At 49.7% G+C, this 15,388-nt stretch overlaps 3 protein-coding genes across 3 annotated transcripts; all 3 read right to left on the minus strand.

The window, feature by feature from the left end:
* Positions 1-3,081: 3,081 nt before the first annotated feature.
* PFICI_05353 (uncharacterized protein) lies at positions 3,082-5,742 on the minus strand (the record flags this gene model as incomplete). The annotated part of the gene is made up of 1 exon (XM_007833934.1): positions 3,082-5,742. One exon carries the CDS (start codon positions 5,740-5,742, stop codon positions 3,082-3,084), a length of 2,661 nt encoding a protein of 886 aa, XP_007832125.1.
* Positions 5,743-8,870: 3,128 nt separating this feature from the next.
* On the minus strand, positions 8,871-11,354 carry PFICI_05354 (DNA repair helicase ercc3; the record flags this gene model as incomplete). Its single annotated transcript, XM_007833935.1, has 1 exon — positions 8,871-11,354. One exon carries the CDS (start codon positions 11,352-11,354, stop codon positions 8,871-8,873), a length of 2,484 nt encoding a protein of 827 aa, XP_007832126.1.
* A 1,025-nt stretch (positions 11,355-12,379) lies between these two features.
* PFICI_05355 (uncharacterized protein) lies at positions 12,380-15,328 on the minus strand (the record flags this gene model as incomplete). Its single annotated transcript, XM_007833936.1, has 4 exons — positions 12,380-14,554; positions 14,610-14,996; positions 15,057-15,150; positions 15,201-15,328. The coding sequence occupies 4 exons, from the start codon at positions 15,326-15,328 to the stop codon at positions 12,380-12,382; spliced, it is 2,784 nt and encodes a 927-aa protein (XP_007832127.1).
* Between the last annotated feature and the right edge of the window lie 60 nt (positions 15,329-15,388).

Genomic DNA, 15,388 nt, shown 5'->3' on the forward strand with positions numbered 1-15,388 from the left:
GGAATGTAATAGATTGAGGGATTAGTCAAGACAATAATATGCCCTTAATTTAAGTCTATCTACTATTCGGCTCAGTCTGAAGAAGGTATCAAGAGTCCTGTCTGCGGGGAGTCCAAACGCCAATTGGGGTATCTGGTTGACCACCGTTCCTCGTTGTCCAATAAGGCTCATCACGACGCTTAGTCCTCGATGTGCTACTTTAAGTCGAAATTCGCTTGCCTCTAGCACACCCATTATTGTTGGTTTCCACGTTGCCATGAAAGATAGCGGCCGTCTCAGAAGTCGGCATCACTGACGAAGTCGTTCTGATCATCTGTGCCATTGCCGGCTGCTTTGTGCCTGGTTGTCATTACTACAAGGTGTGGAATTTGTCGTATTTAGGGGGCTTGAGAATGACAAATTTTTCCTACGATATGAAAGCTTTATTTGCGATACTCACACTTGAGCTATTCTGGTATCTGTATAAATAATCGATAATAAGGAACTACACGCGTCAACGGTCAGCTAAATGGCCTGGCAGGTATAGAGGTCAAGGCATGCTGAAAGGGACGCCAGCCACCAGATGTAGTGATTGAAGTATCGGCACAATCTTATAGTTATTCTCACCCGCGAATTGATCATGTAGAAGCGACCTTTATCCCAAAACAGGCAAGAACAATCGCCAAAGAGATAACAGTAACCGTAAGGGTACAAATCATGGAAAAGGCAAGTATCCAACATAGATTCATGTGAGGCTACCTGGCTTTCTGTGGGCAATGGACACTCACTAGCGGGTACTATCATGCAATCAAGGAGCCCGTCACCAACAGACTTTGTTGAAAACTTTCTATGGATACTAGGGATATTACAGCAAGTATCTTTACACTTATGGAATAAATATCCATAAATTAGGTAGCTTGGTGTTCATTTCCCCGATATTCGAAAAGAGTGGGCTCTTTATCGTTGGTATACATCATGAGAAATCTCTTCTGCTTAAATCCAGGCGAGGCGGCGACCGCCAGGCCACTATATCAGAATGATGATTCAACTTCACTCAAGGATGTTGCACCACCTCGAATGGTCACTTTAATGAGCATGGCAACCTTGACCTCGTGACGTTCTACAGCTACATACATGTGGAACAAGCAGAGCAAGCTATTTACGAAGACTAATTGATGGAAGGTGGAAAACTCAGGACGCGTTTTGCAAGTCGCGATGGCCAGTAATTCTTTATCACCATCACCATTGGGCGTCTGGTCGTAATCAATAGAGACCACTACAACTGCCATTTGTCGAGTCTTGTTTAATCCCTAGTACTTTACAGGACCTCAACGTTCTTGAACCCACACCAACTCGGTCTCAGTCCATCAGGCTCAATTTTCTTTGCTTACCATCTGTAACCACCATTCGGTATCCTTTTCATTGTAGCAGTGTTAACACTTCTTTTGCAACACCTAGGCACTTGAACGTATATACATACTTGCTTCTTCAATACCGCGTCCATGAAGACCACCACTCTTTTCTCCCTCCCCTTGGCCAGTACTGCTGCTGACACAGCCTCTGCCAAGTCCATTGATCCAGTTGGCACGCACGCTTCTGACGACGACGCGATCCTCCAGGCCTGGACCCACGAGGACATCGTTGCCGGCAAGCAGTGGTAGGCAAATCAAGAGCTTCAGGTTACCACCAATACCCCGGGTGTCAATCACCATGTCCTCGACTGTCTTGGTCAGGAGACTGTCGGTGCTTCCAACTTTGCCACTGCTCAGCGGCTCCTCAAAAGACTGTGAGCTGCTCCCCACCCTTGTTTCTTTCCCATGCCTGCCTTGACCTCTCTACTCGGCTACAAGTGCCTCGGAATGAAGCTCATGCTAATACCTATCGTGTTTATCTCACACCAGGGTGCGATTCTGGCAACAAACTCCCCGGATTGAGCGCGCTTGCCAAAACCTCGGGCAACGTTCGCGTTGGAATCTGTAGCAACGGCGGCGAGCAGCCTGTGAGTTTTTCAATCGCTAAATATCATCTCTCTCCTATATACGAGAAAAAGGAAAGAAAACCAAAAATTGACTTGAAGGGTTAAAAATCCCGACCCCCGATTGCAGTGTTCCGGCGACGAGATTGAAGGCATCTTGGGCGAAATCGCATCCTACTGCCCCAGGCCCGCAAAGAGCTCCGAGGCACATGCCGGGACCTGGTACGAAAAGGACTGGCGCAAGACATACTTTCTCAAGGACTGCAGCAAGGATACCTCGGTTTGCAATTTTGTCGATACCCCTTGTCACCAGCGCCCAGACTAAGGGAGAGAGCCTCGGATCTTTGCTGGTTCCTTTTCACATTCTCAAAGGGGGAAAGGCAGTGGCCAGTTGTCCTTGAACTCTTTTTTGGCAGTCCTTTGATGATATCTTGGTACAGAGACGGAGGTTTCGCGTGTCAGTGCTTGGCATTTGGTAGATGGATGCATTGCTTCTATTTCGTGGAGGCCGGTGTGTCCTTGCAAGCCTCGAGCTCATTTAGTGACTGTACTTCTCAGAGTGTATCTTGCTTACAGCTGAATTCTGATTGTTTCGTGAAATGCGTCGTCGTCCACGGTGGTATGATGGATTAAAGTTACAGTCGCCTTTAGTATCTTTATATTGATTATCTTGCATATTTCAGCTGCAATATCGTTTCTTTGCCGCCTGCATCATTCCAATCTTTTAGATTTTACACGATACAGCAAACGCACTCACATACTGTAAAAGGCTATAACAAGCATGATGAACAGAAAATGGTATCTTGTACCTATATACTCAATTCGTGTTCCTAGGGATACACCTCGCGATGTCTTATATGTACAGTTGTCCCAGTTATACGCCTTCTTTCTAACCCGATAACAACAATGGGCCATATTCGTGCCACTTTCTACCCTTTTCTGTGTAATTTTGTACAAGGTCCCCCGATACTCCTTAACGCCAAATGGAAGACGGTTTTACATTATCCATCCCTTCCAAGATACCAAGTTAAATTGCTGCACCGAACGAGTTCGCTGATGGAAGAGTCCTTGGACGAACGAGACGCCTGAGACGCATTATTCGAGTGCGGCGAACCACTGTCACGCCCCTAATGCCCCAATGGTGGCTGTGTCTCCCTTCTCCTTGGCTTCTGCCCAGATCGATCTGAATCATCTTCTCCACTTCCGGGTTCCGAGAGGGTCCGTCTAAGATCCTCAGGGGGTTTCAAAAAAAAGTGGTTGTCGTCAACTGTGTCCGCCTTGGACACAGAGAGTGAGTATAGTGGCTGTGTTGGGCCAGGATGTAGAAAGGAGGCTATCACGTTGCGTTCTCTTCTGTTGTCGACACTTCTGCTGCGTCCTCGAGATAGACTTGCCGGACGAGCAAGCGAGACGGCTGACTGTCTTCGCTGCAGTCGTGCCTCGGCTGCCTCTGCCTCCTTGCGATTGAGAGACTCACTAGGCAGCAGAATGGCTCGATCGAGACCATAGGGTAAACCACGATGTCGCCCACGGACCATCATCGCAATAACAACGAGCTTCCCTACGACGGAGAATTGCGAGCAAAGCGATGCGTTGATTCCCGTATACCCTAGACTCAGTCCAACAGTGCCATAAGCGCTGACAATCTCGAAAAGTACTGCAAACATGGAGAAGTCGCCAGCCATGAGTCGAGGCCCCTCGGAAATGGTCAGGATAAAGTAACCAATGAAAATATACCAAAGATCGAACGACAGTTGTCGGCGCAAATGCGCACCCACGTAGGAAAATCCAGACTCCTTACTGTCCTCGGCGTCCTGTGCAGACCCGTACAGGCCGAGTGATTTTTCCTCGTAGACGTTGGTGCGACGAACTGAAATGGCAATGGGGAAAACCGAGATGTACATCATGATCAGATACGAAGTCTGAACTGCGGGGTGAATCTCGGAAAGGTTGATCACGGAGAATCCAGCAGTTCTCGTCGATGCAGCCTGGAACCATCCATCCAAGAATCGAATGTTGAGAGGCAGATCAGCAACAGCACCGGTTCCTAGGTCGAGGATGATGAAGAATATCAGGTCGACTCCGTTGAGGACAACGAGGATGAGGAACAGCCACCAGGTAGCCGTGGATGGGAATAGTAAGGTAAAGCAGCGTCGAGGGTGGTCAAGCAAGAAGCGAAGTTCTTCCCACAAGCCTGAGCCGTGAGGTACAAAAAGGGAAGTGAACCAGATGCAAAATCGCAGCATAATAGGAAAGCCAGTATTTCCAATGATGATCAGAAACGACATGACCAGGAGCGGGAAGATTGCCGTATTGAACGAATTCATGCTGTCGGATGTCAAGGTGAAGCCAAGATCCATGAATGCCGAATTCGATGTGAAGAACGCCCACCAGGTGCGGTTTTGGCTAGCGGCGTCGACAACCGAGCCATAAGTCTCATTGTTGACCAGAATCCACGGCAGAAGGCAGATGACGCCGAATATCCAGAAACCAAAGAAATAACACGTCGTGACCACGGCGAGCGTCTTTAATGACCGGTATTCTATGCCACCAAGCTCCTCTCTCTGCTCCTCAGTCAGATCCAAAAACTCGGAATTGCGGCCAAGAGTTGGCTGCCAACTCAGATACGGCATGGGGTCTGTGTGCTTGTTATGGGATAACGCAGTCCTGATGCGCCTCAGCGGATTGTGAGACTCTTCGTTGGTGTTTGTATGGTGCATCTTTTCTCCACTGCCTCGAGGCTTGCGGAATTTGAGGGCAGACATGGTCTTAGTCGCTGCCTCGAAGTCATCCGCTATCTCGCTACGCTTGTTAGGATGCTGAGGCTCGGCAATGGTGATAGTCTTTCCGCCTTCGGGATGTGAAGAAACTCGCGTTGGCTCTGATGAGTTGCGCTGATTGCGGGTAGTTGGCACTTGCTCAATGGGGCTGATAAATTCATCGTCGTACTGGCCAGCGCCCAACTCCTCGGGAAGCACACCTCTTTCGGCGTCGCGAGGCCCGGGAATCCGCAACGTGCCATGGTCCTCATTTCGTTGTCTCTCCAGGATAGCAATGTGCTCAGCCTCAGTCCTCTTACTTGGACGCATCGTTCCATCAGCGTCCTCCTCCTCATCGCCCAGTGCATCACTCCTCCTGACCTTGTCTGAGAATTTGATGGTGGCGTCTCGAGGAGAGCCTGGCGGATCGCCTGAGTTGATATGCTCTAGGCCTGGATGATGCTGCTGCTGTGCGGTTTTCAAATCGTACTCGTCCAAAAGGAGGCCGTCATTCGTTATCCTTGATGCCTTTGCTGTATTGTGCATGACCTTGATGTTCCTGCCAGCAACACCCCTTTCAAGATCCGCAGTATTCGCTTTAGCTTTTGAGCGGGATTTGGTTATTGTTGTTCGCCTGGACCTGGCATCCTTTACGAGTCCCTGGAACCTCTTCTCGAACCAATACAAGCGAAGGAATACGACGCCCGAATTGATAGATATAGGATTGGTGACCATACAGCAGAAGAAGAGAACCGCTTGTTGGAATGTGTTGAGTAGGTTGACATCTATGGTATTGAGACCAGCCTGAGTGTTGGCGCCGCTAGCAAAGAACAGAGCATCAATGTATGCTACGTTCCCTCTTCCCGAGCCGAATATTAGGACGGAGGCAACAATGGTCAGACCGATGATGATGAAATAATGCACCGTAATGAAGTTGAAGTGCGGATTCGGTGACAAGAATGACGGCCGAAGGCCGAGAAGCCACGTGCCGGCCGTCTGGGCAAGCTCCTTTAATTTCACCGTCGCCATAATGGTGTTTTGCTTTCGACTGGAGCTATGGAAGCAAATTTCTGCCAAGAAATTCCAATTCTATCCAATACGGAGAAAAGTTGGAAGCTGACGAATTGTCAAGAGCAAGGTTTAGAAATCCGGTATGCTGCAAGGTTGTCAAGCATGATAGCAGGGATGCAATTGCGGCTTTGCCAAAGGTTAGTCGGCGTATAAATGGGAATATTGAGGTAGTTGTGAAGTTGAGAATGAATATATATAGGTTCAGAAGATATAAGTTGGCCTGCAGAGCTGTCACTGCTTATAGGGGAAGCTGCTGGGTTCAATGCAGTGCCAAGAACTTATAGAAGAAATGAAGAGACAGAGGCAGAGGCTTGGAAGATGGTCGTGTGCACAGTGGTTTCTAGGGAGGGATGCGTAGACGGCCAGCAGCCCGTCAGAGACGTGATGATGTGGGTGAGATATATGGTATGGCGATATAACAAGGGACTTTTGGGTGAGTTGAGGTTGCACTAATCGCTGGTATGCTTAAAGGGGGCGAGAAGGAACGGGCGCTGCTCTTGACAACATACGTAGGACGACCGGGTAGGAAGATAAGACAAGGGCGGCTGAGTTGACGGATGGGATGCGGAATGCATTGAATGGGACTCTCGAGGAAGCAGCTGCATCGCTGCAGAGTAGCGGCTTACCTTCTGTAACCAGAGCCGGCGGTCAAGGGAAGAGATTATGCACCTTGAGCCAGACGATTTCCCGTCTTGTCTGGCCGTGAACCACCGCCGACCAGCCAAGCAAGCTGTCTGCGTTTGCTCTTTGGTGTAGATGTCTGCAAAGGCCCAAGAATGGCGAGAATGACAGTGGCCCCCAGGGGTTCAGATATTGGTTGGTAGTAGCTGAGAGCAGCAGTAGTAGCAGCAGCTGCAAGGTCACACACACACGCACACGTCGTGCGACCGACGGGCGTTTCTTGGCCCTCAGTGGGCTCGGCGCGCGTGTGGTGGCACGTACGGGCCAAGGTAGTGGACTGACTAGTGGGGGGTGATGCGCTAGAAAGTTTGAAGACTGTTCGTCAAACAAGGTCGACGAGTCACGTCTTTGCAGTGCTCTTCTCTTTCCAGGGTGCTTTGTCTTGGCGCTGCGACTGGTTTGTGAAGCTGGCGAGGGAAAAGATGGAGAATATCTGAAGAAGCAAAGGGTGCGACAATGAAGATGAGGATATCAAAATCAATGCTGGTCCACTGACGATGATATCAATTAAAACTCGGAAAAAATGTGAAGAAGAAAAACAACAACAATCCAAGAACCGTCTCTACTCTTGGTGGGCCGGGGGGCTTTGCTTTTTTCTGGTTGGACTGGCCGCAAACGAGAAGGACGCAGAATGACAGCGGAAAGTGAGAAGAAAAGAAAAAAAAGCTTGGCAACGGGCGGGCCAAGAATGGCTGTGTGAAGAGAGAGTTTATCAAATTTGCCCAAACAATGGGCAGGCAGTTCGGTTTCTGGTTGCGTTCATTCCCCCTAGACACACCAACAACGGTGGATTATCATTTACCGTGTACACTGCGGTTGACACCCACCCACCAAAAAACGTATGCGCCTATGTAATTTCACCAGGTACGTATGTAATGCACCAGTCCAGGCATGGCAATGTGCAGTACTGCTTAGCTCCGAGCTGGCCGAATCCAGGGCCAGACAATGATCCCTCCAACTGCCCTTTAGCTCCGGGGCTTTCGGTGTTCGGGTTGCTCATCTAGGTGATGAGAGAAGAACAATACATTTAACAAGGACAGAGGTTTGTTAATAATCAGAAGCGGTGCAAGGACCAGTTGAGTGATATAGGTTAGCTGTCTCCCTTCTATGTTTTTGTTTGATGCCTCGTCTCCCGGGAGAGGATGGAATATATGGCTAAATATTTCCCCCATTTTGTTTTCTCCCTCTTTCTTCTTTAATTTGCCCTCTCGTTTGTTTATTTTTTTTTTCGTCATTCATATCAAAGGTGGAGATTTCGGGTGCCATTGCGATCAATTTCACGCTACCTTCGCTCTGGACTACTACCGAGCTCCAATCCCCATCGGTCTTGCCGCATCTGTAAGCTGTAAACACTTTCCAAGGTCAGCACATTTGATGCATGCTGCTAGAGGTACATTAGCGAGGACCTCCCCCGGGGGGTCTCCCCCAACCCGACAGACACCTTGAGCTTTTCTGGCTTGGACTATTCCACTACATCACCTCGACTACAGTGATTGAATGCCGAGGATGGATCAAGTCCCATGCATCCCTCCTACATATATGCATCTCTTTTCCCACTTTGTCATCGCCAGCAGTATCCGGACGTCTGAAACCACGCCACGTTCTTTGACAAGTCAGCAAACTCTGTTTAGCTCATTGAGAAGTCATGACAGGACAAACAGATCGCATCCATCGTCCATTATGATGATCTAACTCCATTGCGCAGAAAGGCTGAGCAAAGGATGTGTTCCAACCCATGAATGAGGCGATACAGCTGGCTCCTATATCAGACCCATGATGTCACTGTATTTCTTGCCCAGGGGATTAACATGCCACACCCAACGTAATCCATCCCTTCACGGACATGGCCCCTCCTAGCACTCATGGCATGCGCAGAAGTGATAGGCAAAATGTCGCAGCAGCAAGACGGAATATCAAATGCAACGGCATTTCGCATATGCTGCGAGACTTCCGTGTCTAACCGTCGGCGACTGGTGAAACCTCCAATGAAAGTTGCATCCCATTGCACATGGGAGAATAAATGACTACTCATATTTTCCGATATGGCGTTTGCCGGTTACACTTGGTAGAGAGAGCTGCAGGGTACAGAACAACCAATGGGGTTTTGCATATGACTGTCACACCACATCATTCATTGTCTTGCAAATACAGCACATATCGAGAGCGCTCGAGATGTCACGTCCTCTCCTGCCCTCAATACTTGGACCTGGACCGTACTTGTACATGATGTAGACAGTCTATAATAAGGGTCATCATCGTGAATTTCATTCTAGATTAGATCCATTGGGACCTTTTTATTTTGGTAATGCAGACAGACACTCCAATGTACGTGCTATAGTCAGTTCCTTGCGCCGGTCCTCGAGGTGGGATAATAAGGTGCTGTACGCCTTTTCCACCTCATTATATCATTGAGCGTTGGCCTTGTTTCTAGCAACCTCCCTGTAGTGCTTCTTGAAGAAGTCATTCTGTTTGGCGTTCTTCTTGAGCGCCTTGTTTGCACTCTTCCTCTGCTCCATATACGCCATGTCTTGTCCGCCGCTGAGTTCGCCCAGCGTGCCCGCCGTGCGTCTGACACCCTTTCTCCTACCCTTATTCGCATAAAACAAATCATCTGTGGCATCTTCGTCGTCCATACCGCGCTTCGCCTCGGTGTCGACAATCACCTTTTGTAGCAGTTCCCGGCGCATCTGTGCAGAATTGAATACGAGTCCTTCCATCTTGTCCATGCCCGCCAGTTGCGTAATGACTTTGAAAGAATAGCCTTGGTCCACGAGGAAGGCCTGTCGCTTGGTTGAATAATACATTTCAGTCGTATCTTTGGAGACGAGTGAGTAGAAGAATGCGTTGAAACCCTCGTCATTTCGGCGCTTGGCTCGAAGAATACGTCCCAGTCGCTGGGCTTCTTGACGCCGGGATCCGTAGTGCGACGAGATTTGGATCAAGCAGGTGGCCTCTGGAAGATCTAGAGATGTGTCGCCGATTTTCGACAGAAATACTGTCTTGACGTTGGGGTTGTGCATAAAGTTCTCTAGAATGTGCATACGCTCATTGTTGCCAGTGGCGCCGCAAATGTAAGCTTTGCCCAAGGCGAGTGCGACCTCTTTCAATGCGTAGACATTGTCCGAGAACACAATGATCTTGTCGCCGCGCTTCTCGTGGTAGTCAATGAGAAACTGGCAGGCCTGAATCTTTCGCGGGTTCATAATGTATAGGTTGGCTTTCAAGCCTCGGTCGTTGGTCCTCAAATACTCGTCGTAAAACTCCGTCGTCATTGGACACCAGACCTCGGCGCATTGCACCTTCGCGATATGTCCCTGTTCAGACAGCTCCATCCAATTGGCTTCATATAACTTGGGGCCAATGAGAAAGTTGAGATCCTCAATCTTGTCATCCTCACGGAGAAGCGTAGCCGTCAGTCCCAGTTTGGCGTGGCTCTTGATGTGTGATGATACTTTGCGGAAGATGTTGGCGGGGACGACGTGAACCTCATCCAAAAGCATCAAACCCCACTCGCGCCCTGTCAAGAACTCCATCATCTTTGCCGAATCGTAGGCTCGCTTGCCGGATTGAGTGACCATGGGATATGTGGTGACGATGATTCCGGTATTACCCTCGAATTTGTCCTTCTTCTCGGCAGTGAAGACTGTGATGTCCTTGGGGTGTATGTTGGACCATTTCAAGAACTCCTGACGCCATTGATGAGCAGACATGGTACTGGTACACAATACGATACACCCCTTCTTGATGGTGCAAGCAGCCGTGATACCCACGAGGGTCTTGCCAGCGCCACAAGGGAGCACAATGATACCGCTCTTTGCTCGACCGTTGCCAAACATCTTGCTGAGACTTTTCTCCTGATACGACCGGATTTGCGTGTTGGGCTTGAGATCGATCTCAAGGTTGGCGTTTCGGTCGTCGTTACGAAAATCGTACTCCTCCAGAATGGGATATTGTATGGCTAAGCAGCGCTTCTGAATGGTCTCGACCTCGGTGTCGGGTATTTCGAAGGCGTGCACAGCCTCTTGATTGTCGTCATCGTCGTCCTCACGGAGCGCCTGCATCGCATTCTCCGTCTGAGCTTGCTCGGGAGGTACATCCTCTGCCGTTTTCTGTTTGACCTGCTGCACACCAGCCGCATTTGACGTGCCAGGGATAACCACACTTGGCATGTTGGAAGTGGTGGTTGTGATGTCGGTTCCCTGGACTCGACATGGCCCGATGATCGGATCTTTGAGTAATCGTTGAAGGACCTCGGGATCATTGCTTTCGACGAAATACTTTGTGTTTTTGATAACAAGTTTGACCTTGCCATACGCGGCAGTCGAGTTGGCTATGAAATTGCGGATCGAGCTCGGGAGTTCCGTTTTGGAGAATCGATCTAATGTGGCAATGATGTCGCTAGCTTGCAGACCAACCGAGATGGCGGCGTACAGACTGTGGGTGGTGAGAGCATATTCGTGAAGGAACGTAGGGCGCGAAAGCGGCTCAGCGACTGTGATGAGAAAGTCTTTCGCTGTCTCGGCAAGAGGGCTGAAGTTCTCCAGGATTATGCGCCCTCTTTGCGGATCGATCCATATGGGTCGATCTTTGTGATCGGGCTTGAGCTGCAGGTAGGAGAAATCACGCCTTCCGTTTGTTCCGAAATGCCTACTGGCACCGTCCGTCGGACCTCTAACCGTATTATCTTGGTAGTGAGAGAGCGAAAACCGGTCGACGGCGCTCTGAATCTCTTCTTCGTTTGGCAGTTCGACCTGTCCTGGGGAATCGGCTTCGTCCTCGTCGCTATCGAGGTCTCGAGGCGTCGCTGGCCCTGGCGTCGAAGCTGCTGATACCCTGCCTGACTTTGCGACACCCAGCACGTTTGACGATGCTTTTCTCTTGGGCGGCATAGTGAAGATGCCTCGAGGTAGAGTTTGTGCTCCTGACGAGTCGAGTGATGAAACAAGTTGATTGAGGCGGATGAATGAGCAGGCTCCAGTGGCTTTGGCAAGTTAGGTAATGTAGCAGTGGGGCTCGGCTTTAGTCGACATGCAGCAAGCTGACCAATCGGTAGACTACCATTAGAATATGCAAGCTAATGAAGGGGCCCCATTTATAATATTCCCAGATGTACCGAAGAACCACTTCGTACTTTGAGCCCCGTAACGAACGACCAATGGTAAGAATGTCAACTCAAGAGATATCCCTACATGTGCCTTTCACGATTATAGTTCTTCGTTTATGAGCTGCCGCGATCATCAGTTCTCATATTGGATTCATTCGTCTCGAAAATTCAAGTTCCGTTCCACCAATTGATCAAAGATAGTTATCGTCCGCTCCATTAACAATTTGGAGTTGCCGTCACCAGTCTCATAGACTAGGCCAACATAATTCTTCGATATCACGCTTCACGAATTGACCTTGCAAAATTTGGCCAGAGGGGTGGGGAAAGGGTTCCGAAGAAACTTTGCATGACAAAGCATGATGGTTTGTGCCGCACGATGACGAGGCTCTACAATCCTCTCTAAGGGTATCTATCACATCTGCACCGTACCAGCAAAGCTCTAAAGCAGTCGCACAGTCTGACTCCTATGCTCACACTCCACCCTTGTCTTCCCCTCTTCTCTCGACAGAGTATGCTTCCTCTGAGCCTCTCTGATCCTTCATCAGAGTATCTCAATCTGCGGTCACTTCCCAATATCTCCACAGCATTCTGAGCATGTTCATAAAGGGAGGCAATCTGAATGATGTTCAGGGCCTAAACTCACAGACCAACTGCTGATATGGCATACTGCCACATTCCTTCATAATGACAACTTCTTCACTCTCGTTTAGACAGCCCTGGACCAACAGTCTCCCACGGTCTTCAGCAAAACTATGATATGGGTGACGCCAATCTGATTGGTTTAGGCGATGCTTCGTCGCTCGATGGCTTCTAGCCCTGGAGTTCGCGGAGCACCATCGTGGCATATGCGCTCGAGCCAAGAGAGAACTTCAGAACAACGGCGATCTTTTGATCCTCTACTGGAAGCAGAGTCTTGTCTTGCTGCCCTGGGCTCTGCGCGCTCTCAACCCTTGACGGCTTTCCAACATGACTTGCCAAAGGAGCGTCAGCCATAGGGGTGTCTATAGGAGCTGACTGCGGAACACCCTCAGCGGCCGGCTTGTCAGATGGCTCACATTCCGATTCGACCTTGGTGACAGCTGACTGTCCGGGTTGTTGAGTATCCTGGGGTGTCTTGCGGTTGGTTTTGTCAGTATTGAAAAATCGAAAAAGATTGCCGATGGTTGCGTCGTAGAGCTGCAAAAGAACTTTCTTGAAGCGCGCCACCCAGGTCGACTCAACGTTAACAATATTTGGCGTACTAACCTCCAATGTGGATAGATCCTTGACATCATCATGTTGGTTCGATGCTTCAACCTGTGCCGTACTACCAATCTGAGCTTCAATCATGTCAGTACTAGTATCGACTTTTACCCTCTTGTTGCTTCCATCAGTGGAAGTCTGAACCCAGGTGTCGTTCAGGCGGGATCCTGACTGGTTAGCCTCCATGTCTTCGGCCTTGCGTCTCTGCGCAGCTGCAAGTTTGACCTTGGCTTCGTTGCGCTCGTCTTCTCCAACGTTTTGTGCAAATGATTTCCAGCCTGCCGATGAGTTTCCTTGGCCATCTACTGCAGCTTCGGCACGTGCCGCGGCCTGTCGAGCCTTGATGAGGTCAAGATCTGTCGGAACTAGTTGATCATGGTCATGGCCGTAGCTATGGACGCTACCCGACGGCGAACCAATGAATCCACCCATGAACTTGCGGTAGTCTCCTGTCAGGCTAAACGCCTTTTGTACGCGATGCATGTTTTGAGGGTCAAGGCCGCCATTCTCCTCCCTACCCATGAATTCCTTGTAGAAATCTCCAATCTCATTGTCGGGATAGATCACATCTGTGCCAGGGATAGACAGCACAACGTCCTGTATGGAATAGCGCCCGCTTGCAACGTCCTCAGCAGTGAGTACGCGGACATTCGGTTTCGAGCCATCGTCACTTTGGGCAGCTTCTGCCAGATGAATGTTTTCCTCATCAAGATCCTCCTTGGCAGGAGCCTTCTGAGTGTCATCTGCCAAGGCGAATACAAGGTCTCCCTTGACCACGTTTTTGCCGAACAGTTCCCAGCGCTTACTTGCGGCAAAGTTCCAGACAAGGGACTGGTAAGCGTGCAGATACATATTGCGCATGTTCCTGGTGATAGCAAGAACTGCCCCGTGGTAGTCGGTGGGCTGCTTGCTCAGGTGTTTGAGGATCGCAAACTCGGTATTGCATCTTCTCGGAAGAGCCTTGGCGGCTGCATCAGCATCGTTACCGTCTTTGTATTTGGCCAAGGCTTTGGCACGATACATGTCGGTCAGGCGGTTGTTGTCATCTTGCAGGGTGTTCGGGTCCATGGTTGCCAGCTCAGAGTCGTAGGAAAGCAAGTCGTGGATGACACCTTTCAAGTCTCCCTGCAGAATCTTCATGCCAATGGTCTGTGTGCCAATCTCGTAGGTTCCGAAGCGTTGGGTACCAAAGTAGTTGATGAAGCCGTGCTGGCTGATATCTGCAAGCGCCCGGTCAAGAGTGGACTGGGCGATCTCGAGCCGACGATCGAGGGATTCATTCTCAGCGCCCTGGAAGGTGCAATCCTTCAAGACAATAGTGAACTCGTTACCGTTGTGGCAGCCAAGATACAAATCCTTGTCTGAGAACTTGAAGTCGCCGATTGCGAGGCCTCGTAACTTGGCATTGGCGGAAATGACCTTTTTGGGATCACGACCGCGAATGCTCACGCGTTGAACAGTGACCGCACGACGATCTTTTGTTCCTGCCGTGCTGAAGAAGTTTGGCCTCATGCCTAAAGCTGTGGCGAGAATGTTGATCGCTTCCATTGTATCCTTGTTCTCTTTGTAGAGGGAGAAATGCAAAAATTTGCCAATCTTGACTTGATTGGCCTGATTGTTGCGATTGCGGTTATCTGCGCGAGTTCCCCATCGTGACTTACGCGGCGGCTGTGCTCTTGCCACAATGATGCCGTCGTGGTTGGTCTCTGTCTCGATCTTGGACGAGAAAATACGGCGGATTTCCTAAGGTGCGATTTAGCCATGAATAGAACCAAGTATTGCTTTTTTTAAAACTCACTGCATGCAAAGGGCCCCGGACTGATCTCTCAATCTGAGGAAACTTGACGAGGCCATGAGTTTGAGGTCTGGCCTCGGGATCAGCGAGCACCTTTTTGAAAAGGGCTACCAGCTCTTCAGTTACATCTGAGCCCAGAGATTCCTTCAGCTTTTCAAGATCGGAAGCAGCAATCTCTCCATCAGCAGTGTCTGTCTTCTCAGGAGCACCTTCTGTGGCCTTGGCGGCAGACTCGGTCGCCTGGTCTTTGAGAGTGGTGCTATCTTCACCGCTGTTTTGTGTAGGTTGACCGTCCTGAGACTCTGTTGAAGTAGCAGCACCATTTTCTTTGGGCTTTGCTGTACCTGGAGCCTGTCCAGATGAAGCAGCTTCTCCGTTCTTTCTTGCTTCCTATACTCGCTATTAGTAACCGTACAGATTCTTCACCCCTTTGGAAATGATACAACATACAGCTCTCTCGTAGTCACGGGCATTGGTGAAATAGTCCTTCAAGTGAACCACTTCCCCAGCCTCGCTGATCTCGTGAACCTGGAAGTCGGTGAATCTGTACAAACTTAGCTTCACATCGCACAAGAACATTTGGCAACTTCTCACCTCTTTCGAAGGACACCTGTCCAGCCTTGGTCCTTTGGGGAAACAAAGTGCAGAATGCCAACTTTGCGTTCCAGTGAGCCGCGAAGCTCAGGGTCGTTGCCCTGAGTCATGGCGGTATGTGTCGCCATCTTGATGGAAAATTATGCCAAGGCGTCTCGTGGGTGTAGAGACAAGCTTTGGAGGATTAC

Source organism: Pestalotiopsis fici, assembly GCF_000516985.1.
Source record: "Pestalotiopsis fici W106-1 unplaced genomic scaffold PFICI_Scf_3, whole genome shotgun sequence".
Classification (NCBI taxonomy): domain Eukaryota; kingdom Fungi; phylum Ascomycota; class Sordariomycetes; order Amphisphaeriales; family Sporocadaceae; genus Pestalotiopsis; species Pestalotiopsis fici.